Raw genomic sequence first — 27,739 nt, forward strand, 5'->3', positions numbered from 1 at the left:
TCCTGATGCTCTCCTGAGATGGGCTATTTGTTTAATGGGGGAGGGGACTGTAGAATTAAACCAAAAGGTTCTCAGTAATTTCTGTGTTCACCCAGTTAGAAAGAATGCTGTCTTTTGTGAACCACACATCAAATATTACTCTCCATCCCAGGAATCACTAGTGAGATGAAGGCTGATGTAATGTTAGGTAAGTAAGCTCTCTGGAATGAAGGCAGACTTTCCCAGGACATGCCTAGTTGCTTGGTCCTGCAACAACTGGTCCAATATTTATCTCAACCAGGATGGAGTGCTTCATGGCTCAGCATGTCACCTGATTGCTTAAAACTGGGCTCACTTACAAATGAAAAGACAGCACTGGTTTTTAAGTTAAAAGATTATAATTTTTTTTATTAATGTCAAAGCGGTGCACTTTGTAGATTCTAAGTTTTCTACCATCTGGGTGTGCAGAACAGTAGGAAAACAACAGCTCTTCTTAAGAATATAGTTTCACATTTTACCCTCTGTGTCACATAGAGGGAGACATTTCCCACATTTGCTCTGATATCCGAATGCTCATCTGTAGACTCAGGCCTAACCAAAATGCCATGAAAATGGGGAATGAATTCAAGCAAATCACAGTGTCCACGGTGGCTGAGCGGTCACCTTGTCTGATAGCACTTTCTGATTTTATTGGATGGTTAAGTAAATATGAACACTAAATTCAATTACCATCAACTGGGTCATGGAAAACATTGTTTTCATCTGCAAAGCTTCTGGTGCCTGAAATATTCCCATAATCAAATATTGGTCCTTCCAACAGGGTCACTATGTCTATTCGGTTAATTTTTGTTAAGACCGAAGTTAAGGCATCAGCTGAAAAGAAGGAAAGAGAAAAAATAAAAAAAGGATTGAGAAACCCAGTATCTTAATCATCTTCAAATTAACCCAATGTCCAACAAAAGCACAGCTTCTGCACTTCCGATAGCATCTCAGCACCCTGCCCCCCTCCCCCGCTGATTCATGCACATTGCACCCACAACCATGGCTGCCCCAGGGGACCAGGGACCAGTCCCAACTTAAAAGCTGTCTGTGGGGGGTCACAGCTTTTATCCTGCTGAGACAGGATGGGTGGTCTTCAAACACCGGGACTCCATTAGGGGGTCTAATATGGATGTTGACTCTCCCAAATGTCCAAGTCTCATCCTTATAGTCAGTGCTGAACAGTTTAATAAACTACCAAGGTCAGGCTGGTGAGGCAAAGCCACAGTAAGTGACCCCCCAGTGTGATGCGTGAGGGCTGGGTACCTAGAACTCATCACTGCCTCCTACCCAAATCCAGTTACATAGCACAGGCTTCTCCACTGCCCCGGGCCAAGCTGGGTACAACCGGCTAGCTCCCCTAGTTGTACCCCATCCTCCTCTGTACCCCATTGGATCTCTCCACACTTGCCCCTGGGTAGAGCAGTAATTCCAAACCATTTCTGATGACCATCCCGAGACACACAAGCTAATATTATTCCCCGCCTCACGTTTTCAGAAGCTATGGTAAGAGGGCCATACAAAATTCCAATTATTCCCCGCCACTTCCTTTTCAGAAAAGTTCTTAAGTATAGGACCTTAGGATGCCAACAGTGGTTCTCAACCTTCCCAGGCCGTGACCCACTAGTACAGCACCTCGTGCAATGGTGACCTCCCCAGCCATACAATTATTTCTGTAGCTTTATAACTGCAATTCTGCTATTGTCATAAATGATTACGAAGTAAATAGCTGTGTTTTCTGATAGTCTCGGTGACAACTGTGAAAGGGCCATTTGACCCTGTTTGGATTAAAACCCACAGGTTGAGAACCATGGTTGTAGCCACCCGGCTAATTCCTCGCCATTGTGTAAAAGTTACAGGATGCTGACCATCCTGAAATGAGCCCAGGAGCAGACTTCTCTAAGATATGGACCCTGCGTGGCTTTGAAAATTAAAATAAGTAATTTAGGGCATACTTGTGGCATTCTTTCCATCTCTGGTCACCCACTTTTTTAATAACATGAAGCTTTGAGAAATTAAAGAATTGGGATTTTCCACACGTATTTGGTTGATTTCATCCACTGAAAAATTCAGTTCCCTTGCCAGCTCTGCAAAAAGAAAAGGAGTTAGAAGGGGCACATTTTACTTTGCATACAGTTCATCAAAGCCACGTTCCTGTCACTCCCCACCCCCACCCCTCCTCCCAAAAAAGAAAAAGAAAATGAACAGGAAGGGAAAGCCCTCTGTGTAGCACTGAGAACTGCCCTCTGGTAGTTGGTTTTAAAAGCAGGTTATGACGAGATTCTCCTCAGAATTACTTACATTGGAATGCCCATTAGAAATTTTTTTAAAAAACAGATTCTTGGGATTTACAGAGTGGATGCTGCTGGTTTCAGTTGATTCGGCCCAAATTCTCTGCAGACTGAACAACTGCATGTGAGATGGGGCGGAGGGCACACCGATCCTGAACATGCACAGGGACAGCAGGTGGGTGGCTCTGAGTAGCCCTACTAAGCGCACGTCTTACTCATTTGCTATTTCAGTGGCTACACTTTCAAGTTTCCTGCTCTCTACTCAGGTGAAGAGATGACTGGGGGAGGGGGTAAAAAAATCACACATGCACTCTGCAGCCAGTTGTGTGTGTGTGGGGGCGAAATAAAGCCTTACAAGCAAAGATAAAGATGAACTTGATGTGGGCCCTTGAGATGGCTTAGTAGGTAAAAGGGCACCTGCTGCCAAGCCTGAGCTCAACCCCCAGGGCCCACATAGTAGGACAGAAGAAAAGGTACTCGGTGTGTATGGAGGGAGACCTTGGGAAAAGGAGATATCCTTTCAGCAGTTACCTCTTTAAAATCCAGGTATACCAAGTGTGTGTTACCTCCGGGACTCTAACATAAGCAACGTGAAGATCCGCCTCTACAGAGAGCAATGGGTCAAGATCTATTCCTGGCCCAACATTGGCAACTGCTCAGGAAAACGAGTTCAGAAACTCGAAAAGGCCTCGTGTTGTGATGAGGAGGCGCACAGGGGTTTGTCAAGTGGTTTTGCACACACGGCTTGTTCCCGGCAGACTAGAACTGTTGGGAACTTGACAAGTGTCCCCTTGTTGAACAAAAGGAGGAAGCTTGCCGATGTGAAACAGGTTTTACGCTTTCTGTGCTCATGGTGGACGGTTAGAAAGACATTCTGTAAAACGGGTGTTTCTGTAAGTGAAACCAGCCCTCCTCTGCACAGAACTTAGCCTCGGCACAGGCAGGCACAGCCACTTTCCTTAATGTCCCATTTAACAGCAGCAAAAGCTTAAATTTGCTTTTTGACTCTTAAGTATAGTAGTTAGGATAAAACACCACCATCACACGTATAAATTTGATATGCTATTTATCCGTCAAAACGAAGATCACTGAGTATTAATTTAAAAAAAAAACCTATAAAATATATATTAGTTGCAAACAAATTTGTGGATTTATTTTTAAAGATCAGAGCTTATTAACAATAGTTTTGAGAGAGTTATGTTTTATTTGCTTAGATATTGTACTTTTTCTAATAGTTATCATTGATCATACAGTAGTTCTAATTAAAGAAGTAAATTCCAGTTTTACTTCCTCCACCCACTTCCATTTTAGGTTATAAAAGTTCCACTACCCAAGAAATCCTTAAGAGAAAACATTATTTCTCGGGAAGACTGAAGAAAGGCACATTGATTTTGAGAAATTCAGAGTTGGAGGATTTGATTTTTTTTCAAAATATATTTTAAAATTTTATTTTATGTGCATTGGTTTGAGGGTGTTAGATCTCCTGGAACTGGAGTTATAGACAGTTGTGAGCTGCCACGTGGGTGTCAGGGATTAAACCAGGGTCCTCTGGAAGAGCAGCCAGTGCTCTTAACCATGGAGCCATCTTTTCAGCCCCTAGAAGACCTAATTCTATTTCTTCTTTTCTAGTCTAGAGATGAACCGAGGGTTTGCGCACGCCAGGTCACTGAGCTCTGTCCCTAGCTCATCTGGGGTCCTCTTGTGCCACATCTCCAAAAAATTCACTCCGGGAGACTAAGGACTATCCTTTAGGTCAAGGAAAATCTGGCTGGTACTCAGTAATAAAGGAAAAATCAACATAAAGAATGTGGATTTTCAGGTGAGTGACCTACATCAAACCAGAATTGTTGATATGAACTTTCTAGGGGAATATTTACACCCGTAAACCACTACAAACTCCCAACCACCTTCAGCGGATCACTCAGACATTTGACATACCAGAGTTCCTGAAAGCCCTTGGCCATTAGCAGTTCATCTAGAGCAGAGACTAAGGAAGGCTTGGCGGTGTGGTAGGGCACGACATTAATATTTTTTAATAGCTTAGTTATGTATGGTCTGTGGTCAAAAAGGAAATCAAGCATTTGCTCCAGAATGTTTTCAGAGGAGTCCTCAAAGGCCTTTGATGGTACGTTTAAAAAGTAGATTCAGTCTAAGAATTATCAAATTTCTTGTCGTGGATTGAGTCAAGATTTGAGGGTCTTGTTAGGACCAACACTACAAAGCTTAACTGCTTGGTAGCCGCAGCCTCAAATTTGATTTTACTCATGTGAAACAAGGCTGGGTACTGCCCTTCCATCACCGACTATAAGTGCTTTCACAGAACTCAAGAACCTTGTGAACCACACATTTTTCATTTACTTATGTCTTTTTCCAAAAATTAACTTATAATCAAAGCTTTCCCTTCATGTCTTCTTGTTCACAGAAGTATCAAAACTAATGTTTGTTCTCTCTATTGTCAAAGTAAGAGAAGGTTTTCCTTTTAAACAGGTACAATGGTAAGTTCTTTTAAAAGCATCAGTCCCCTAAAGGCATTGTGATTGGGTAAATACCATAGTCTAGTGAGGCTACGTAACATGTCTAAAACTGGCTAGACCAGGGCATGGGGTAATCGAGCCATTGGCTAAGACTGCAGTTTTAGCAACGGAACATCCTAATCACATAGTCATGGGTCTTAGCTGGGTTTTCTTCTATGTTCCTAAGGCACTCCTAAGATACAAGACTGTTCTTTCATGGAGATGCCCTCCGAAGGAAGGGTTTAAGGTAAAATAAGATGTAACCTTTTAATCTGTTTGCTGGATATATACAGAAATAAAACCCTGAGAGTTGCTAGCAGGAATTATCAAGATGGGGAGAATTCTGGACAAAGTTTTACACTTTGCTTGCTTGAACAGTTTATAGATGTACACGATGACTTTGCAGGTGTTAATGACAGGGACATTGGGGCAAGGGTCCCCGTTTCATTCAGGAACACACAGACTTACCTGTCCAACTAAGTCCCAGGTGATCGGCTACTATGGCCATCCTGATATCCGTCCGCTCACAAGGACTCTGTGGACCTACGATTTACAATTTCTCAATTAAAACAATCGCCAAGTAAGACACAACACTGGAAAATTGCTTTTCGCGGTACTGAGATCTTACAGAGACTGACACTGCTAACTAACACTGTGCACTTAGATGTGTCCTTAGTCACCTACGCAAGGAACTCGTCTGTCACCCGCATTGGGCCAAATGCCAGATCACATGGATGCTCGGAATGTAATGAGATCGAACATGCTTGGTGAGCTCGCCACTTGGCAACGGGTCACAGAGTCTCTCGCGTTGGTGGCGACCACTGCGATGGAACCTGACAGTCTGTGCCTTGGCTCTGACAGAGTCACACCCATGAGCACATCAGAAAAGAAAATGGCTCACATCTTGGTTGACACCAGTGTAGCATGCTTCCCTAGCTCTCTACAGTGTAGCTGGGTTAAGAGGGGAGAAAAGAGGATCTAGGACAGCACACACAGATGACAATGACAGAATGAGAAGCTACGGTTCAACCACTCCACAAGCAAGTCACGACAGTTCATGCACTAGGATCTACGAGTCGGAAAGTGTTTACGGACTATGCTGTTTCTCCAGGTCGTGAGCAAAGAGCGCTCAAGAAACCTGTCTGCCTTCATTCTCACCAGTCCTCCTACTGCCGGCCTTTCCTCTCTTTGATTTTAAGGGTGGTGCCTCTGTTTTCTTATTTCTAGCAGACTTCGTGGTAACTGAAGGCTGGCCGCCCCGGGAAGTCTCGGACAACGACGTGTTCCTTGAGGTACTTTCTTCCTCATCAGACAACTCCGATTGCATCTTTTTGTCTTCTTCAGTGAGGCGGTCCACAAGTTTTAGGGTCTCGCCACTAATTCCCTTAAAATATTCAATGGGATGTTTACATACCTCCTTAAGCTGACTTTCTGTAACTTTAACGGTAGTGATGGTGGTGTTTGTGGTGGTGGTGGTGTTGGTGGTGGTGACCGTGACACGGGTGGATCTTACCTTTACTGGCAACTTGGATGGAGGCTGTTTGGCCTTGCTTTTCTCTGGCTGCCCTCGCTTTTGTGTGGCGCATGCTTTTCTGACTGAAACTAGGTTCTCCCTGTGTGTGTTTTTGATTGGAATTCGGGACTTGACATCTATACATGAAGAAGTAGGAAGGGCTTTGTTTTTCTCACATTGACCAACCTGCCTCAGTTTACCTGCTTTACTGTCTGGCTTATGGTTTGGCGGGAAGACATCTTTTGGTGCAGTGGCCTTTACAGGAAGCTTGGATTTCCGCCTAACCCCTATTGGTTCCTTCTGAGCATCTCTGCTAGAGTGTCCTTGAGTCCCTGGACTCTTTCCTGAGCCTCTCACTGGGTTAGCTTTCTCTGTGGTGCAAGTGGATGCAGCGCGTCCTGTCAGAACTAAGTGACTTGTGGTGTCATCTGTGTGCATAGTGGAAGCATCCAGATTATTGTTGTTATTAAAGTTATCTCTTTGAAAATCATGTTTTTCTTGGGGCCTAACGCCCACCTGGCTATTGGGCGCACTTGAGATCTCTTTCACGGTTTCGTTTTCTAATCCCTGACAACTGGTCAGCACAGCCTCTGTTTTATCTGTTACTTCTCCAGAGCCTTCTTTCTTCATGGTCATGGTGGATGCAGAAATTCCCATTTTTATAGGTGTGCGTGACTTGGGGTCAACTTTTGAGGTGTTCGTGGTAGCTGCCGACTTCTCCAGAGAGCCACTAGAGACTGTGCCTTCCTGAAACTCTCCGCTGGTCGGGATGCTGGGGCTGGGATCAGCTGTAGGTGCCTCTATCTCTCTCTCTAGATTGGTGTCTACTGAGGTGTCCCCTGACTGTGGCTCTGGGGTATCAGTGACCACATCCCCTTCCCCCTGGGCCCTTGACTTCCCTTCAGGAGTATGCTCACCAATCTGGAAAAATTGGAGCCTCTCTTCCACAAAATCTCTCTTGCTCATGTCAATTGCACCACTGCGGGTCATCTCAAACATTTTCCCTTCATGAAATGGGAAGGGGTTAGGCTCACTAGTTGGGGTACTTTCGTCAGTTGGAGTTCTGGCTGGCGTTGTGTCAGGGGTGGTTGCTGGAGAGCGGTCGTCCACCGCCAGACCAAATGGCTTAGTGTCATCTTCCCGGGATTTACCATCAAAAACTTCATTGTCCCCTCGGTTATTGGGCCAAGGGTCAAAGTCTAGACCTTTGGTTGCCACTGTTTTAAAAGGAGTGGCAAATTCTTCATCAACTTTGTAGCTGAAGTAAGTATCAGGGAACACTGATCTGTCCGGGTGTCTGCCTTCCAGGGTGAAAAACTGGGCCCCCGACTTGGGATCGGCCTTTTCTGGGGTTTGGTCGGATGATGAGCCTTTAAAAGGTGATGGTTTCTCGTCGTCCAGTCCCACTTTCCCCTCCTCCTCAATAACTTCCAGTTTGCTCTGACTGAAAGAGCGGTCAGCTGGCTTCAGAATGCCCTCTGTCCACACATCCTTCTTGGTGTCGACGGTTTGACTCGGGAGTTTAGAGTCGCTCTCTGTTAGGCCGTCATCCTCATCTTGCAGGTCATAGCCATCCAGAGAATCTATCTCTGTGGCATCCGTGTCGTGAGAAAACTCGGCCGTGGTCGCAATGGAACACTCTGTGACAGACTGGTCATTGTTTCCATTCTGAGCTGTTTCGTTCTGAGGCGAGTCAAGGCCAGGTTCGCTCTCTCTCCCATTAGTATCCACCTCTCTCTGGTTGGAAGCCTTTGTGGTGGCGTTTTTGGACTTCGAGGCAGTATCTTTCTGCCCTTCGTCAACTTCCTTTAGCTTGAAGGTGTATTTTTTAACTGGGACCGGTTGATACATGGACTCATCATCACTGGAGTCACTGGCATCAGCACCGGGAGGGACCGGTGATGGGGGCTGTACTCGGATGACTGGCTCGGCCAATTGGTACTTGTCAGACTCATCCTGAAGGCTGACCTCTGTCATGTCAACCTCCCTGTCAGGGAGATACTGATGTTTCTTATCTGATTCCATCTGGTCGGCATCCAGCGGGGGAGGTGGGGGAAACTCAATATAGGCAACCCGGTTGCATTTGGGTCTCTGAATAGAGTCTTTGCTCACATCACGATCTGTTTCCTTCTCCATGGTCACCTGCCTTAGTGGGGCTGATTTGGGATCCTCCTCCTCTGACTCCTCGGAAACCTCGGGAATCGGGCTGGGTTGTCCTGGTATAAAAGCTATGAGTGAGTCTGGCGTCTTAGACGTGAACTCATAGCTCACTTCCTCTGAACTGGGAGTTTCCGGGGTCAAAGGGCTCTTCCCAGAGCTGTCTAGAAAGGACACTTGCTCCAGAGTATCATCTTCTGGACTGCCCTGGGGAGAAGGAGGCTGCTTTTGCTGTCTAGCTGTATAGTAGGTCCCCCTGGCTTCCTGTACTGTCTTACACTCCTGACTGATGATTTTCCTCACACCTCCTTGTTGGAGCTCCCTTTCATACTGTTTCCCCACTTGCACAAAGCTGACATAAACAGGTAAGGTTTTGATCTCTTTCCCCCCCTCTGTCTTCTCCAACCCATCCATGGAACCATGGTCGAACACATCACTAGAGGGAGAGTCCTTCCCTGGGCTAAACTCTAAAGAATCGGGAGACTTCGTGGGAGAGGTCTCGGTTTCATCGAGAACTGGGCATAGGCCTACGTAACTCTGTTTGGAAACTTTGCTGATCTCAGAATAGGTGACTTTTTCATCGTCTACGGAGTTAAAATGCTGGCTCTCAACTATCCCTTTGCTCATACTTGGCCGGGACACTCTTTGGGATAGTTCTTGTTTTGGAAATGTTGTCTGCTCACAAAACCCATCGGGGATGTTTGACGACGGCATCCTCCTCTCATCTGTGACCCTGATGGGAATGTGAGATGCTACTGAGCTCTCGCTTCTCCTGGGGGGATGGTCGAGAGCACCGTTGGGAGGGTCCCCGTCTTTCACAATGTACTCCCTGTATAACACTTTTTTGGAGGGAGATTTTACACTCATTTCTTTAATCTCTGAGAGAGAGCCATTCGTTAACCTTTTGTGTTCTCTCTCAGTCACATACATAAATTCACTCTGAGGGTCACCGTTCTCGCTGTCGCCAGGGCGACCAGCGTGATTCTCTCTTATATCGTGGACAAGCACATGAGAGAGTTGCTCTTTCTGAGCCTTGCTATTATCATTGGCCCCAGAACTTTCCCATGTTCTAAAGACCTTTCTGTCCCACGGTCCCTTGGTCTCTAGATCTGATGTTATGGGACAGGCTGAGTCTTCAACCTGTTGCTCAGGGAAGAAGTCAGGCATTGCCTTACTTAACATCTCAGTTCTGTGGCTTGTGCCATCACCGGAGCCAGATTCGCCTGCAGCAATCTCATTGCTTTTGGCGTGCTCAGGTTTGAGAATCCTAACATCATTTTTCACCGGTGCTCTTTCCTCTGGGGGATCTACAGCCTTCTGCTGTTTCTCTCTAGCAAGACTGGGGTGCGTGGGCAGCTTGTTTTCTTGAGTTTTCTTAACTGGGATTCGGGACGGCCCGTCCAGATTTTTCTCCTCGTGAGATGGATCCTTACTTTTGGCACGTGCGCCTTGTTCAAATTTTAATCTAATGGAACTGAGTTTAGATTGTTTGAGCTGAAATCCTGACTGGGGTCCTTCTTGTCCCCTGCTCTGAGCAATGACAGTTCTTTTGACTTCCTCTGAAGGTTGGTCATCCTCAATCTGTTGGGAAGGGACCCTCTTCTCAGGGCTGCTGGATCCACTGTGTGCCTTCCTGCCCTCAGCCAGAGGGACGCCTTGTCCATCTGGGCCGCGTTGCCTGGCCTTAACCCATTCATCGTTGGATGCTAACAGTTCCGTTAACACTTTCTCGGGGCTACTGCTGGTGGAACTCTGAGAAGAGTATTCCTTGCCGCTTTTGGGGCGTGGCTTTTTCTCCGGGGACTGTAGCTCATCGTTTAGCTTCTCGGTTTTGTCACGAAAAAACTGCGACACTTCAGTCAACTTCTCTTCGGCCTCCTTCACGGTCCTGTCCACCCTATCTTCATATATCAGCTTCTCTCTACCTCTGTCTAGTCTGTCCTCAGACAAATGCATCCACATGGAATGTTTGGGACCACTGACATTGCCCGCGTAGTGCAACACTGTCAGTTTCTCAAAATGCTCATCTTTAGACACTCTCCCTAGACCATTTTCAGACACATCTTTATAGATTTTGGAGAGGATCTCTTTTGGGGGGGCAGTGGCTACTTTTTCTCTGGATCGCTTATCAGACACCTGTAACTCTGAACTAGGGAGTCCTGTATGGTCTGTCACCGATTCCTCGGTATCAGAGTGAGAAACATCTAGCTTTTCTGACAGAAGCATTTTCTCAGCAAACCTGTAAGACTCCCCTCTCAGGTCTGACAACTCATCGTCATGATACTCTACGGAGTGCTGACTCAAAAGCTTCAGTGTTTTATAAGAGTCATCAGACAGGAGTTGTGCGGAACTAGGGCGGCTATCTTCTTCTTGGGACCCTGGAGTGTTTACTCTGGAAGATTCCAGATAAGAAGGCAAGGACTCTTCTGCTGCAAGCTCTTCCTCTTCTTGCTGACCCTGCTCCTCGGGGCAAGGGAAAGCATCGTGTTTCTCTGGCAGAAAATCTTTTAAGTTAATATTTCCCCGGGATAAGTCTTTCTGATACACAGACACTTCCTTTTCTGGATGCTTTTTGGTCTCTCTAATAATGACTTCAGTGGGTTCGGCTTGGTTACCTTTTTCGATGTGGACCTCTATAATACGCTCCAGTTTGGGTTTCATTTGGTTGTCCTTCTCTGCGTGCTGGGCTGAGGTCTCAGCAGCAGACTTGGCAACATCCGGAGACATGGCTGACTTGTGTTCAAACAGCCCCGCCAGCTCTTTGGAAGGGTCGCGCCCGGACTGAAAGGCCTTCATGATGTCATGGACTGACATGGTCTCCTCAATCCTTTCGGAGGCACACTCGCTGCCAGGAGGAGAATGGTACACCATTCTGGTGGTTGTGGTGATATGAGTCTCTTCTTTGACACGCATGCCTTTGCTTAAAACCCGACTATGGTCCTCTTCCTCACTACTGGCTTTCATTTGAAATGCTTTTACTTTTTCCTTAATGCTAGGGGTGGTGGGCTTTGGTTCCAACTCCATAAATGTAGGGGAAGGCTTGGGAGACATGGGGGCCTCTGGCTGAGACTGGGGGATCTCCCCAGTAGAGGGCTCATAGCTCCTGATCACGTGGACCACTTCAGTTCTTGTCTCTGTGATGACAGGGGGGATGGGAACTTCATGGAACAACGGCTTAGGGCCGGTGCTTTCGGCACTCTGTGGAGCCGAAGGTGTTTTCTCGCTTCGGGTTTCAAAGCCACTGTCGGACAAGGGACTTTTGTCTTGGTCATGTTGAGAAAAGTCATCGGGGGACTCTAGGATGGCATCTGTTCCAAACAAGGAGTCGGCCATCTTGCACAGCTCCTTCTCAGAGGTGGACGTTCTCATGGAGGCTGGTGGCATTTTGAGTTTATGCTCCTGCAAGGCCATGGCTGGCTTTAAAACCCTCTTCTGTCGCTCCTCTCCATCCTTCTTAGCCTCTTCAAACTTGCACTTTAAGTTGGTGAGTGAACTGCTCCCGATGTCGTTGGTCAGGTAGTCTATGACTCTAGTGAGGTTGGCCTTCCCATGCACTCTCTCAGGCAGAGACGGGGCGTGACTGGCAGCGGCCTGCGTGGCTTCTCGAATTTCCTCAGAACTAAATTCTGTCCAGTCATCCTCTGGGGAGTGTCCTTTGTCACTCTTTGGGGACTTGGGTGGCCCTTTGCTCTCGACACACACGTCCTTTTTGAGGATCTCGCTGACTTTGACTAAGTCTTCCTTCACTTTCTCAACGATTTTGAAAGGCTCTTCGTCGTCTACCCTCCCTTCTCTGGGGAGGTCGGGTTGGAATGGCTTCTCCTCAGGCACATCCGTCTGCAATATAGCGGTCATTCTCATGAGGTCTTCCTTCATCTCGGCCACGTCTTTTAAGATCTCCTGACTGGAAGATAAAGAAGATGGCACCGACGGCTTAAGGGCCGAGGATGCCAGGAACAGAGATGACTTGACTGGGGACGACGTTCGATTGAAATGGGGCTGAGGACGTGTCTCCGTAGTCAATGTTTTGATGGGTGACAGCAAAGCCCCTGCCGATTTGGTGAGTGAGTTGGAGTCTGGGAGTTTCTTCAATGCTGGTTCTGGCAAAACATTGACTACTGAGTACACTGGCACTGTGATGATTGATGAAGTTACGGATGAGGTAGTAGCAGCGATTGAAGACCCGAGGGAGGTGTAGAGGGCACTTGCAGAGGGGGCTCTAAGGGACTGAAAAGCAGAGGGTGCTGCAGAAACATAGGACCTGAGTGGAGAAAAGGGCATGGCTGTTGTGGCAGAGAGCGCTTTCTCCACCGTGTCATTGGCCGCGCTCACCACTGAGCTCACGGCGTTTGTGGCTGTAGAAATTTTGTCCTGTAACGTGGCAGTGGCTTTGCATCCGTTAATTAACGATGAAGATGAAGGATACTTCAGAGGAGAAACAGACCCATTGACTAGCGCTACTTCTGCATGTCCAGACATTTGCTTTAAGGGGGAGGAGAGAGACGATGCCATCGTAGCCTTAGCTGTTGAGATGACATCGGCTGCAGACTTGGTCGGAGACACCACTGACTTTAAAGGGGACGAGATCAGCGGTGCTGCTGATGTGATAATGGATTTGAATGGCAAGCTCGAGGAATACATAGTGATGTTTGATTTGGGGGAGGCAGGGGGTGTCATGGTGATGGACGACCTCTCCAACAGAGATCCTGCGGTCGTCACGGGAGAAGTTCGAGAGGAAAAACTTGAGTTGGGAGCCAGCCCCTTTATGGGTGTGGCCTCTGTGATGGTGGGAACCCTCCCCAGGGTACCAGAGGCAACTTGGGTATTGTACGGAGATGGTGAGACCACCGTTTTTATCGGCGAAGAAATTGTCCGGAAAGATCTAATAGGAGATGCCACATCACTAATGGATTTGACTGAAGATGTAGTTGAGGCGCCTAACGTGGATTTGATCGGTGAAGGCGTCGAAACAGACCATATGGATTTTAACGGAGAAGCTGATGGCGTGTGAGAGGGGGAACTGGATAAGGAGCCTGACTTGGCCGGCCCGGGCACTGTGATTGGAGCCGTGGTCCAGGACTGGTAGGGTCTCGTAGAAAACAATGGCTTGTGTGAATAAGTGGTGGGAAGGGATCTTGCTGTTCCTGAACTCCGTTCAACTGTTTCTTAAATTTTGAAATGAAAATCAAACACAAAATAAATAAATAAATAAAAATCAACAAAAATGGTTGAGAAACAGAGAGACCAGAGGGGAAAAAATTGGTCAGTAAACTTTGAAATACCGCAGAAGCAAGTACAGTCGTTTGCATGATTTGGGATGGGGGAGGCAAAATAAGAAAAACCATGATTTTTGAGCGAAAGAGGAAAAAAAAAATGAAGGAACATGAGGGAATCTGAAGTTACAAAAGAAAATGACGAGGTAAAAGAGGAGCTGGAGGAGTGGAATGAGGCACAGGGAGAACACAGAGCAGCCAAACGGGCCAACAATGCAAAGGAGAAACACGGGCCAAGTGCAGACAGACAGGGGCACAGTGGAAAACGTCTCCTTACGTCCTATTGACTTTCTCGTGTGCTGGGCTAGACATGGCGGCAGGCGTTCTGTTTCGCCTGTGCGCGGACATGGGTCTGTTTTGTGCAACCATAGACAGCGCCTCGAATGTTCCCTCTGCTACCGCTCGTCCACCATCAATTGCGCCTAGTTAGAACCATTTCAGTATGTGAACCCACACGTTCAACTAATTCGAAAGCTGGCTTTCTGTTTGTTTTTGTCTGTTTCCCTTTCCAGAGAAAAGAAACCACTCAAGCTTTCTCATGCAGAGTCCAAGGTAACTGGTAAGAGACAGGCAACTGCTGTGCAGACTGTGAAGCCACTGGAGTTTTTAAAATCTGCTTCCTCCATGCATAGCTTGTTATGGTCCACACCCATAAAAAAGCCAATAAGAGCAAGAAATTGTCTGAGTCAGGGCTGTCAACCACAAACTTAAAACGACGAAAAGGAATGTTTGCATCGATGGGTTCCCATGCAGTATATTCCTTTTGATGAGGGGAGAAAAGAAAACGTGGTATGAAATGATATTTAAAATGCATGTGTACATACACATAAAAAAGGGGGCGGAGAAACAGAAAAATGTGGTTCATGGTTACCAGAGCAAGCAAAGCAACTGAAAACATTTGATCATGCGTGGTGTATCATGGCAAACAAGCCGGGAAGGTAATACAGTTTAAAGCAGTATTATTATGCACAGTAGATATAATGTCCAAAAATACTTTCTCAAGAACGTTTGGAAAGAAGAGTACACTTTTTCCATGAGATGTCAAGTCTTGGTACCTTTTGAGATTTGAGAAAAATGGTGTGATACACTTTTAAATAGATCTATAAAAGAATCATTATAAAGAGGACATAATTTATATTTTTACCCCTGTAATATGGTTGGCTCTCAAAAGGTATCATGGGGGAAATCTAAAAAGCATAAATATATTTTGAAGACCCCATATATCACAAGTACCTACAGTTCCCTAAGATGCAAACAACATGTTCACCAAATGCAAAGGTATCAATTCTGGTGCCGCTCTAGAATATTCATGATACTCATTACAAATGCGTAATTACTCATTCATGAACACTGTAACAGCCTCGAGGAAAAATGGACCTGATGATACCAACACATACCAACATTCTTCCTACAACAGGCAAGAAACCCACACATGAGGTGGGAATTCCCTAGACACTAAACACGCAAGCTTAGCCATCTCTACTTTCATAAGTAAAGACAACCCGGTTCCGGGTTGGCAGTGCCTGCCAATGGCTAACAAATGGTCCTGTGCCAGAGCTGAGTACAATCTTGTTCCAAAAAGGCATCAGTTTACGGTGACAGTGGGCTGTGCCAAGGACAGGAGAACCTGCTTCATCCCTTACGAACACGGAAGAGCTAAGCGAGCCTTACATGGGCACAACTCTGTCTGGCCATTAGCATCAACAACCTAGTGCTTGACCTGTGGGAAAGGTCAAGCTGTAGACATGTGACTTGGCGACTTTGATTCTATGACCCAAGTACAGAAGAGGATGCTAGATCCCTCTGGAGCCAGAATTATGGGCTGTGGTGAGCTGTCTGACATGAATCCTGGGACTTGAACTCCGAGCCTCTGCAAGAGCAGTAATCACTGAGCCATTTCTGCAGGCCCTGACAAGAAGTTCTTTTGAAGTCCCTCTATGGTTTATAAAGGAGCTATCAAATTACCATGCTGTACATTTTATGGTTTAGTGACACCCACTTCATGACATCTTTTGTGAGCATAGCCAATTCTGGTCAGTCCAGCAGTTAACAACATCCGGGACAGAAGGATTGGGGGGAAGTGTAGTTTATTTAGAATTTAACACCTTCAGGGGCTGAGACCTTTCTCTTACAGTCTTAATCTTAGTCCTTTTTCACCCTTCTTTCCTTCCCACTTCTCCATGTCCCCTGTCGCAAAACAGACAAAAGGCAAACCAAAAACCCTTTCTTTCTGCCAGAAGTCAAAGACAAGCTCAACAGACCTAGCGGACACAAGCCAAAAAACAACACTTGTGTGTGTGTGTGTGGGTGTGTGTGCCACGCAAAAGGAAAACTCATTCATGACACACCCGGGGCTTCTATTTCAGGTGTCCCAAATAAGTGACACCTTGGGGACAGTTAGGGACATCTGCCTGCCTCTGACCTAATGTAGTCACCACTACAACTACCTATCCAAACCCCAGGAACTCCCAACAACTATCTCAAAAGAAAAACTACAGCCCAGAGTTACACCCAATTGCCTTGACTGAAAAACCAACTAGCTACAGGCGAGCTCCTCTTCCCCACTGTCTCTGGAAGACTAGAGCTGTGTCTGCCGGAATAGCAAGCTCAGGTCTCAGGGGAAGTTCAAGAATACAATATGCTTTCTATCTAGACTTCTCTTGTCTCTCTTCTGTTCCATGTTTTGAATCTGAATTCAAAAACTCCCCTAACGGACTTCAGAGTCAAATGCACTGACACTCTGTTGTGCACACACTGACCCACAGAACCTAGAAGAGGGAGAAGCCAATATTGTGGTTCCTACTGTCACATCCTGAAGCCTCTGGGAACATAAGTGTGAACATCTAGGAGCCTGGGACCAATGACAATATGTTTTCATCTCTCTTTTTTTTTTTTTTTTTTTTTAAATTACAGTTCTCTGCTAGTTGGGGTGGTAGGACCGTGTGTTGATCAAACTGGGCACCAGTTTGTGGTCATGGTTCCCATTGGGACCAGGACTACCTCCAGGACGATAGTGACTATGGGTTGCACACTGTGACCACAAGGGTGGAAAAGGTAGAGAAAGACAGTATGACCAAACGGACTTATAACTGCTTTGCCAGACAGTCACTAGTCCTTACGAGCCATTTATGAGTAAACTCAACTGCTAGGCCTAGGAACTTTCCTAGCATAGTCCAAGAACAGCCTTAGAAATAAGATTTTTTTTTTTTTTTTTTTGACAGAAGGCAGGAGAGATGGGAGGTGAGGTAGAAGCCCATAAACTAGTATTACCCTCAGAGGATCAAGCAGGAGCCCTACAGAAGGAAAAACACGGGAAGAAGGATACCATGCTCTAGGTCCAGTACAAGAACAGGTGACAAAAGTACCCTCGTTGTCGCCTGTGCCACCACAAATACACAGAAGTAAAAACATACCTTTCCTTGTGAGCACACATTCAAAGGGACACTAGTGTTTATCTCTGAACATATTAACAACGGCCAAGTCAAATCAAGGCTTCCAAAGGGGAGCGGGGAATACGAGACAAAACCACTTATAAATAAAAGAGCTCGTGACTGACTTCAAGGACAGAATCGCTTGCGGCTTTGACCCGGGGAATCTGGACCTGCACTACATGGTACATTCAACTTCACAATAGGCTTATGAAATTCCTCTGTAGGCAATTGGTTCAGGGCATATGTGTTTTGTTTTTTTCCCCCAAATGACACCACAATTTAGAGTGTATAGAAAAAATGTCTCTTCTTCTAAAAAAAACCAACTTGACATAGATTAGTGGCCATGTCAGGAAACTCACTCATGCTGGGCTCAGTCAAGTAGCTGTAGCGCTTACGCAAAGCTAGGGAAGCAAAGCTCTGACGTCTGTCTGCTTTCTCAGCCTGAAAAAGAAGAGAAGAAAGACACTGTTTCCACCCTGACACCTCTCACTGGATGGGATAGTCAAGTTTTGTCCAGCCTTAGGCACTTCTATCACCCCTTGGGATTCTACCAAATCCCACCCTGAACTCTCAACCACAGGACTGTGCCACAGAGGACTACAGAGGGTGAGCGGTGAGTCTTCCCTCCCTGACCCCCAGACTCCCAGTTTGTTATCTTGAAAGCACACACACATATCACAGAGCACGCTCACTACAGGGTACAGAAGGCGCCACGCCAATAGCCATTGTGGGTACCGGTGACAGGCACGTAGCCGAGATGAGGAGACTAAAAACAGGGATGGCCTTGTCGGCCACTGTGAGACTTGAGCTGCCGTAATGACTGGCTCACGGGCTGTTAAAAAAAAACCTGATTATCAATAGCTTACAAGAATATGTGGAGATAACAGGGAAAAACTCTTGTAAAACTGAAAAATGGGACTCTATGAAAATAAGAGATAGGCCGAGATAGGGCTGGATACATGGGGCAGAGGTTAGATGTGCGTACTGAGCTTGCAAAGAACCTGAGTTTAGGTCTCAGCACCCACAACAACCAGCTTATAGTGTGTGTGTGTGTGTGTGTGTGTGTGTGTGTGTGTGATGTCCTCTCCTGGCTTCCACAGGCACTGCATTCGTATACTCATGCCCACACATAAACACATATACACATAATTTAAGAAGGAAAATATATATATATTTTTTAATGTCCAAGACAAATCCTTTAGCCGGGATGGCAAAATGTCTATCCACAGTTGGTTAGAGAATATTTTACATACGTAACACATAGTTGATTGGTACAGCACAATTCTATATGATAGGTCCTGGGTAACAAGTGACAGGGTGGCAGTTAGCCAGGTGGCAGTGGAGGGTAAACACGCCTGGGAAACTTAAAATATTAAGTCGGTGCATGGCGATCTGGCATGTTTAAAATGCCTCCGCGGCTCCGCGTCTTTTCACGGGCCAACTTTATGATTACTGTTATTTTTGCAGAATGCGCTGAAGCACCCCCGCATGCACAGCGAGGAAGAGTGAGCCACGTTAAAGAAAGCTAACTCCACCTCAGGCTCGGCTAAGATGCCCAAGATCATGGAGGCAGTTCCCACACCTGGGCCCGCTGCAAGCTTTTCCACGCATATCCAGTATCTCGTCTACCTTGGATAGAGTAAGAGCAGAAGTGTTCATATTACCTCATCATCTTGATCTGACTCTGTCTCCTTTTGGTCCCAAGATGCATTGCAGAGACAAGGAATATTATAATGGACAGCAGGGAAAACAGTGTCAGGATATGAGAAGGACTGAGTAGGAGCACACAACGCAAGCTGATTTAGAAAGCAAAGCAAAAGCAAGAGAAGCCAATAAAAACAGCATCGCGGACCATACACCCAAGGCAAATTAACGCGTGACAATCATTCGGAAGCATCAAGATCTACGGACTACCGGCGGAAGCAATCTACAGAGGATGCCATCATACAGACCCATAGGAACAGAACACCATAGCAACAGGACGTCAGCTACACACAGAGACTAACACGACTCGAATTCTGGGGGCTTTTGGAGTGTCACAAAGCATTCCTTAATTACATACCAAGGGCCCACTGCCCCAAGACCAGGGGTGAGGGTAAGTGGAAACAAACCAGTTTTAAAAGATACCTTTTTATGCGCCGGAAGAGTAATATTTAAGTTGCAAACAGCCGTCTGGGGTAATCCCTTTGTCGTCTTCGGCTCCTTCAGGAAAGACAGCCGGCCGCAGGGCTCTTGGCTGGTGTCTCTAACCTAGAAGAATTTGGATAATGGATGATTACACACAGAGACTGGTTCTCGTCCCGCACAAGGGTTTGTGTTATCAAGTGAACCCAGGATGAACCTGGCAAGGTGCGGAGGCTCAGCTCCTGGCTTAACCAATAGGATGGCCACTCGCTTGTGTCACGTGACAAGACATTCTGGGCTTAACCAATAGGATGGCCACTCGCTTGTGTCACGTGATAAGACATTCTGAGCTTAACCAATAGGATGGCCACTCGCTTGTGTCACGTGACAAGACATTCTGGGCTTAACCAATAAGGATGGCCACTCGCTTGTCTCACATGGCAAGCCATTTTGGGCGATGTGCATTTTCTGTGTTCCTACTAGTTTGATTTCTCAGAGCTTCTGTGTTTGAAACATGGAACAGTAAAAGCTGGGGAAGAGGGCCCCCCCTGAGTGAGCCTGAACTCGCCATGGAAACGGAAATTCAAGGTAACTAAACGTGCTCCATCCTGCTCTCTGGGTTGTTTTATTTTATAAATACTTCCCTAAAAATAATTATTATATTTTGGTATATTCTGAGACAGGATCTCACTATAAAGACTTGGATTGGCCTGGAACTCACTACGTAGAGCAGGCTGGCCCCAAACTCACAAAGACCTATCTGCCTTCTCCAGTGCTGGGATAAAAGACGTATCCTACTATGCTCAGTTCCATTTCCTTCAACTTAAACGATATCTGTGTGTGTATATAAATGTGTGTATGTGTGTATAAATGTGAATGTTCCTTTACCAATGATAAATTTTCATAGCTTGAAATTTTACCCTGTTGGAATTAGAACAGAATCTGATTTTGTTCTTTAAGTCATATTTGGTGGGGTAATTCAAACTGAATACACCATTTTTGAAAGGTTGATTCTCTTGGGACTTTTAAAAAACCAACACTCAGAGTCTATGTTAGAGCTGATGTACCTTGATGGAAAATGGCAGTCTGTTTTCTTTGAAAGAATAAAAGTTAAAAACAAGCTGCTGTCCTCCTTTGGTCAGAGGGGCCAGGTTTCCATAGCAATCAACGTAGATGGGCTTTCCTTCCAGAACCTTCCAGAGTAAAAGAAATGCACAATTTAATGTTAACTTGACCTAGAAAAATTCTGAGAGTTTTAAGTCAAATAGCATTAAAAGTCTGACATCATTATGAGAAAGTTACAACTGTGGGGTTGTTTGCTTTGAAAATATGTCTGAGTGGCTACAATCTGACAGCCATAATTAGTAGCTATCATTACAAACATGCATACAACAGGATTCTGTTTCGTCTTCCAACGATTGTAAATAAGTCAGAGAAAATGCCTAACAACATGTAAGCATTTTCCTTACGTAGACTGAGATCTTTCTTTTTTTGGCTAGCCAGTACTCACATGATCTCTGGGTCTGGAAAAGGAAAATTATGGTCCCGTGTGGGGAAAGTGACCTTAAAAATATAAATACTCAGACAGCCACAGGACAATGGAGAGTAGTTTAGATTCCCTGCCAGTATATCCTAATCAGCTGAGGCGAGTTCAGAGCTTTTAAATAGTTTGAGAATCGGCCCATTTCAAAGTCTGAAGCTGAGTGTCCGTGATATTTCTGTACAGTGTGTACCACTGTCTCTGGGGAATGCACGGACAGATGCTCACTCCCGTGGCCCAGGTTACCTCAATATCTTTACTTCTGGCGACCTCCTCGAAATTCTCCTGCTGCTCCAGGGTCTTGTCCACCCTGTCGTCCGTCATACAGAAGCACCTCAGGGAGGATTCCACCGGGTCATTTGTTTTGGCAAAAACAACAAACTTGGCCATGTAGGGGACACATATCAACTCTCTGTACAGCTGTGAGGCTAGCCCCACCGTTTCTAACACCTGATGGCTGTCTGCCAGCCAGAATCTGAGGAAAGGGAGCGACACACAAAGAGTGAAAGTGAAAAACCCAACAATAACAGAAGTCCTAAAACAAACCCAAAAGATCTTACCGTGATGTGACCCCCCCTGGTAGAGCAAACGGTTTTTAGCATGTTTATCCCCGACATAAAAAAAATAATCAGGTCATGAAATAGGACGAAGAACATCAGAGTCTAATGGAGTCCACACAGAGCTTTGTAAACTTGCTCATTTAAATGGCAAAGATCCAAAGGTCTGTATCAAGCAAAAGGCAGCTTATTCCTCAATAATGACTTTTCTAAATAAACATTAAGGATCTTCTGTCCTTTCCCATAAATTCAAAAAATATATTAAATATAAAATGCATAAAATATAGATGGAACAGATAAGATAAAATATTTTAAGTATATAAAAATTTAAATTATATATAACATATATGATATACAGTGATGTGTATAATTATGTATAATATATAAATTTACATATACACAGCTTCCATACCTGGCCGAAACATTGGTGGTGAAAGACACGCAGTCCTTTATGAACGTCAGAGGGGTTGTTCCTGTGATGTCTTCCCACTGAGCCGGTGACGTGCCTCCTGTGAACAGCGCAGACAGGGTGACTTTATCATAAAGCAGCCCCCGCTGACGGACTGCCCATCAGCAGGCTGCTCTCCGGGGAGCCGCTGACTGACTAGCTACAGCTCTCACAGCTCTGCGGCGTGGGAAAGGAAACTGCACGCCTCCATACCCTCTCCTGCCACCTGGGGCCTCACTGGAATTCACAAATACACACATTGTTTTCTCTGTCGGGATCACAAGGGATACTTTGAACTTGGGGTAATGTGTTAAGTGTATCACCATTACAGTGTGTCATTGTAAAGACTCAGAAGCTTCAGGGGTGTGTGTGTGTGTGTGTGGGCATTCCTGCATGTATATATGTGGGTGCTTGTCTTTGTACTACAGAGGTAGACACTGGGTGTCTTTCTTCATTGTCCACGTTGTCTTTTTGAAGCAAGGTTTACCACTGAATCTGGAGCTCACTGATTCAACTAGGTTGGCCCACCTAGGCTCGGAGATCTGCCTGCTTTCCTGCCCGAACCCCGATGCTGGGGTTACAGACAACTGGGTGGTGGGGGTCATGTTTACACAGCAGGCATTTCACCAACTGAGCCGACTCCTTAGTCTCTCAAATCATTTTCCCTCTCTCCCTCCTCCCCGCCTCTTAAGTGGTGTAGGAAATTATTATGTTTAAGAAGCTGTTCATTTTGCCCCTGGCTGAAATACCTCTTTTCCAGGATTAATGGAGCAACTGGACATCAAAGTGTAAGCCCAGTAAGATGAAAACTTGGTTCATCTTTGACGAGAGCTCAGTGACCAGCCAGGGAGGTCTGCATTCTAAAGTTCTGTTTGCATTTCTGTGTATGTTGTATGTATGTTGTATGTGTGTTGTGGTGTGTGTGTGTGTGTGTGTGTGTGTGTAGGTCAGAACTTGTTGGACTCAGATCTATTATGTGGACTCTGGATGTTGAACTCAGGTTTCTCAGGCTTGTCCACAGGGTCTTCATGTGATGAGCCATCAGGTCTGGATTCTGGTTACTTCACAGAAAATATTCTAAAGCCTGCCCATTCAGCACCGAGGGAGAGCCGTGACTTGGAACTTCCTACTGGGCCTTAGGGAAGGTCCCTGAGTCCCCCTTCCTGCCCAGCCAATTAATGTAAAGGTCACCAGGACCACCAACCATCATTACGTGCCTAGTTTCTGTTGCTATAATCTACCTTTAAAAATTGTATGAAAAGCTTAGGAAAGAAAGAGAAGGGGTTGCCTCTCTTCTGGGTGCAGGACAACCCCAGCGTGTTGGAACAATAAACCCCTTGCTTTTGCATCAGAGTCCATTCTCGAGTCTCATTTTGGGGTCTCCTGGAAGCTAAGGCTCACTTTGAGTCTTACAGGATACTGGGTGGCACTTGTGAGCACAGCTGGGTGACAGCAATGGTATCCTCAACCCTTCCCAACCATTCAGACCCTGGAGGATTTTCCACCAAAGCACATTCATTTCCCGATCCAAAGGCTGCTGTTGGGCCAATTTGCCTCTGTCATGGTTGCCAAGAAATTTCCCTAAGCACTCCAGTTGGGTCGATAACACCTCAATGATATTAAGAGCGGCAGGCGGGTCGTTACTACACGAATATCAGGAAACAGTCCTGAACTATAAATATACTAGGAGCCCGGTTCTTAATGGAAATCCTTCCCGGGATAAGCAAGGAGAGAACGGAAGAGAATACAGGACTCTTCCTTGTTCTCTCCTCGGTATCTCGGCACAGCCGGGGCAGACAGGAGCCTCAGGGAAGGAACCAAACCTGTGATGCTGCAGAGGAGCCGCAGGTTGGGCGTGGTATCCCCCTTGTACCCATTGGACACGCCTTCTCCCGAGGGCGGGGGCACCGGAATGGTCATGGTGATTGGCTTATGAAACTTCCTCCTCCTTGGCTCCACCGTGACAATTGGGCTAAACGTTGCTTTGTTTCCAAGGATTTTTTTCACAGTTTCCTCTGGCACCGGCTGAGCCTACAGACCAAAGGGGGGGGGGAAAATACCTTAAATGAAAGTAGACGTCATTAATATTATTCTTTGATTTTAAGTTTTAATTAGAAGATGTCGTTTTTCATCAAGAAAGATGGGAGGACACTTGACAAGAAAATCCATGCCTGTCTTGATCCATTTTCCTCACTGTTACAGGAGGCCAGAGAATTGAAAATACAGGGGAGAGCGGGAACAGTTTCCTCAGGGGAATGGATCCCATTGGCTTGCTGGAAGGAGTGGGAGCCAAACCCCAGAGTGAAGAGAGGGAAAGCAGAGAGACCTCAGTATATGTTAACTCTGTGTAGGATGCACCACAAAGACTCACAAAATGGCCTTGTGCAATCAATCAACGCACCACAAAGACTCACAAAATGGCTTCGTGCAATCAATCAATCAATCAATAATTTAAATACTCTCAGAGGTAAAGGTCAATATATAATCCAGAAGGTATGGATTCTTGTCAACTAATCCCAACCAATTCCATTGAGCGTCCTCGGAGTCTGGCGAAGTGACTCAATGCAGGCGTCAGGTGAAGGGGACCGCACTGACACACAGGGTTTTACGTCTCAGAGGGTCTTACCAACCGCCCACTATGTCCTCCACCCCCAATCCCTTGACGTGGAATTCCGGCCTCACAAAGAAAAGATGATCCTCAGATCAACTTTTAGTTACTGTAATTTAATTCCTATACTAACAATAAAATGATCATTTCATTGCTTTCAGTTTATTTTATACAAAAAAGGGGGAAAAAATGTCAAAGACTAAACTAACTGAAACTAGCGAATGTAAGAAAGACTATTTTTGCCAAGATTTCTAGTCAGCTCTCTAAACTCAAACAAGTTCCAACTGGTTTGGACAAAGTCCAGCATTTACGAAGTACTTGAGCCCGACTGTGAACGCTTGCAGGTTTCCATGCAGAAGCTGCCCTATACAAAACCAACAGAGACTATGCATGTGTGTGCTCCTATGTACTTGTATGCAGAGGCCAGAGGTCCTCAAGAGTTTCTCCAGTGCCCTCTGCCTGCTTTTCTGAGAGAAGGTCTTTCAAGGAATCTGGAGCTGTCAGTTTGTCAAGCCTGCCCGGGATCCTCCTGTCTGCTCTTTCCCCATACCCAGGGCATGGCACCACAACAGGCTCTTTAAAAACTAGGAGCAGGGGCTCAGCCTCACAGTTCTCATGCTTGCCCAGAAAGCGTTTGCCAAACACGCCGCTTCCCCAGCCAACACTCAAAAGCAGAAACTTAACTGAATTTGACTGGTCAGTGAGTGACTTTACATGTAACGCTTTATATTTGAGATAAGCTAAAAAAAAATCCCCCAAACAGCCCACTTATCAAGGCTAAGGAGGAATCGCTGCAGTGTTTCTGCCCATGGGTGGTAAGCATGCGCAGGAGACTTGGAAAGTACATGCCGTGTGCTCAGTACCTGGAGACCCACGCGGATCCTTTTGGTTAAGGCACCCTCTGGGAAAGACGCCTGGACGAGGGGGACGGTGGTGCTGCTCAGAATCCCACCTTCTGGACCAATCTGGTTGCTTTCCTGCTTAATTCGGGAAACCACCGCAAAATACTGGGGGAAATCCTTTGTGATGATCCTGCAGATGCGCTTTGTGCCCAGCTCTTCTGGGCTGTCAAGTTCTAGAAGACAGAAAGGTGGAGCCGTGAGCCTGTACCTTTGCACACAGCACCCTGATAAAGTTGAACTTCTGATTCTCCAACGACACCTCCCACGTTCTAAGATACAGGCCTGCGCCACCATGTCTAGTTTTATGGGGTGATGAGGATTGAACCCCGGGCTTCATGGGTACCTGGCAAGCCCTTTGACAGCTGAGCCATACACCTAGCCCTGGAAGGCAATTTTTAAAATTTGAATTGGTACTCTAAAACATGCAAATTGGGGGCTCAGTGGTTAGAGCACTGACTGCTCTTCCAGAGGTCCTGAGTTCAATTCCCAGCAACCACATGGTGGCTCACAACCATCTGTAATGAGATCCAATGTCCTCTTCTGGTGTGTCTGAGGACAGCAACAGTGTACTCACATACATAAAATAAATAAATCTTAAAAAAAATAAAGCATGCAAAGATATGTCTGTTTATATGTATGTACTATGTATGCATGAATCAGTTCACATACAGCTATCTTCTCAAATTTTTTTTTGATTTAAAATAATTCAAAACTTTTCCTATGTAACTTTTAAAATGGACAGCACAGCATGTCATCTGCAATCACCACTTCACGGTACAGTGTCACAGCAGAATGCCCTGCTCCTGTCTACTGTGACTTTGTGCTAAAGCTCAACCTCTTCCCTCTCTCCCTACTCTCCCTCACTCTCCCCCACTCTCCCTCTCTCCCTACTCTCCCTCACTCTCCCCCACTCTCCCCCACTCTCCCTACTCTCCTTCACTCTCCCCTACTCTCCCTCACTCTCCCTCTCTCCCCTACTCTCCCCTACTCTCCTTCACTCTCCCTCACTCTCCCTCTCTCTCCCCACTCTCCCCTACTCTCCCTCACTCTCCCCTACTCTCCCTCACTCTCCCCTACTCTCTCTCACTCTCCCCTACTCTCCCCCACTCTCCCCTACTCTCCCTCACTCTCCCCTACTCTCCCTCACTCTCCTCTACTCTCCCCCACTCTCCCCTACTCTCCCCTACTCTCCCTCACTCTCCCCTACTCTCCCTCACTCTCCTCTACTCTCCCCCACTCTCCTCTACTCTCCCTCACTCTCCCCTACTCTCCCCTACTCTCCCTCACTCTCCCTCACTCTCCCCTACTCTTCCCTCTCTCCCTGCTCTCCCCTACTCTCCCTCACTCTCCCCTACTCTCCCTCACTCTCCCCTACTCTCCCCCACTCTCCCCTACTCTCCCTCACTCTCCCCTACTCTCCCTCACTCTCTTCTACTTTCCCCCACTCTCCTCTACTCTCCCTCACTCTCCCCTACTCTCCCCCACTCTCCCCTACTCTCCTTCACTCTTCCTACTCTCCCCCACTTTCCTCAGACCCTCAATATGTATGAGACCAACTTGGTTCCTTTTCATTCATGTGAAGTCACATGATATTTTGTTTTTGCCACTTGTTTAACTCCCAATCTAATCAGATGCCTTTCTCTTTAATAGCTATATGGTATATATAGATATATGTTAAACATATAACATACATATTTGTATCTATAAATATTATATACATTTATTATATTAATAAAACAGATTATATATAATACATAAAAGATATAAATAAAATATATTTCTAATGTAAAGAAAACTCTAGGGATCATAAAATATCAAGCTTTGCAAGGATACTGCAGATCTGCTAATAAGTTCTACTTGGAGGAACAAACGTCCTTAAACACTGGGATCTTAGTGGACAGCAGTGGCCCCCGTAGCTTTGGGTCACAGCAAACCGAGCTATCCAAAACTAGAAACCCAGAAGCCTTGGTAAAAGTCTGGGGTGGGGCTGGAGATGGTTCAGTGGTTAAAGGTGTTTTCTACTCTTCCAGAGGGTCCCAGTCCAGTTCCTAACACCCATGTTGGGCAACTCACAAGTACCTGGGTCTGGAGGATCTGACATACTTCTCTGGCCTCTGTGAGCTCCCCCTTGCCCCCTCTTTCTCTCACACACACATGCACACACGCGTGCACACCCCCTACTCAAAACAAGACCAACTTAAATCTAAAACTAGTCTTGTTGAATGGGGGTACGTTTTTTAAATTACATTCATGTATTTATCTGTTTATAAATGTGTGAACACATGTAGCTCAGAGAACAACTGTGGGAGTTGCTTCTCTCTTTCCACCACGTGGGTCCTGGGGAGTGGAGCTCAGGCCATCAGG

General features: G+C 46.0%; 1 protein-coding gene across 5 annotated transcripts in view; it reads right to left on the minus strand.

The window, feature by feature from the left end:
* ANK3 (ankyrin 3) overlaps positions 1-27,739 on the minus strand; it is a gene marked incomplete at its 5' end in the record, with an annotated part of 441,504 nt that overhangs the window by 21,788 nt on the left and 391,977 nt on the right. For 4 of the 5 annotated variants that reach the window (XM_080938021.1, XM_080938020.1, XM_080938019.1 and 1 more), the window contains 10 exons: positions 709-852; positions 1,974-2,105; positions 5,291-5,365; positions 17,556-17,637; positions 19,324-19,446; positions 20,388-20,513; positions 21,107-21,335; positions 21,830-21,926; positions 23,689-23,896; positions 25,337-25,548. In XM_080938021.1, the coding sequence (XP_080794147.1) occupies positions 709-852; positions 1,974-2,105; positions 5,291-5,365; positions 17,556-17,637; positions 19,324-19,446; positions 20,388-20,513; positions 21,107-21,335; positions 21,830-21,926; positions 23,689-23,896; positions 25,337-25,548 (1,428 nt within the window). Of the gene's footprint in view, positions 1-708; positions 853-1,973; positions 2,106-5,290; positions 5,366-5,980; positions 13,652-17,555; positions 17,638-18,860; positions 18,888-19,323; positions 19,447-20,387; positions 20,514-21,106; positions 21,336-21,829; positions 21,927-23,688; positions 23,897-25,336; positions 25,549-27,739 lie in introns of all 5 variants that reach the window. The other variant, XM_080938017.1, reaches the window with a different exon arrangement.

Source organism: Micromys minutus (assembly GCF_963924665.1).
Source record: "Micromys minutus genome assembly, chromosome: 25".
In the NCBI taxonomy this organism is placed as follows: Eukaryota; Metazoa; Chordata; class Mammalia; order Rodentia; family Muridae; genus Micromys; species Micromys minutus.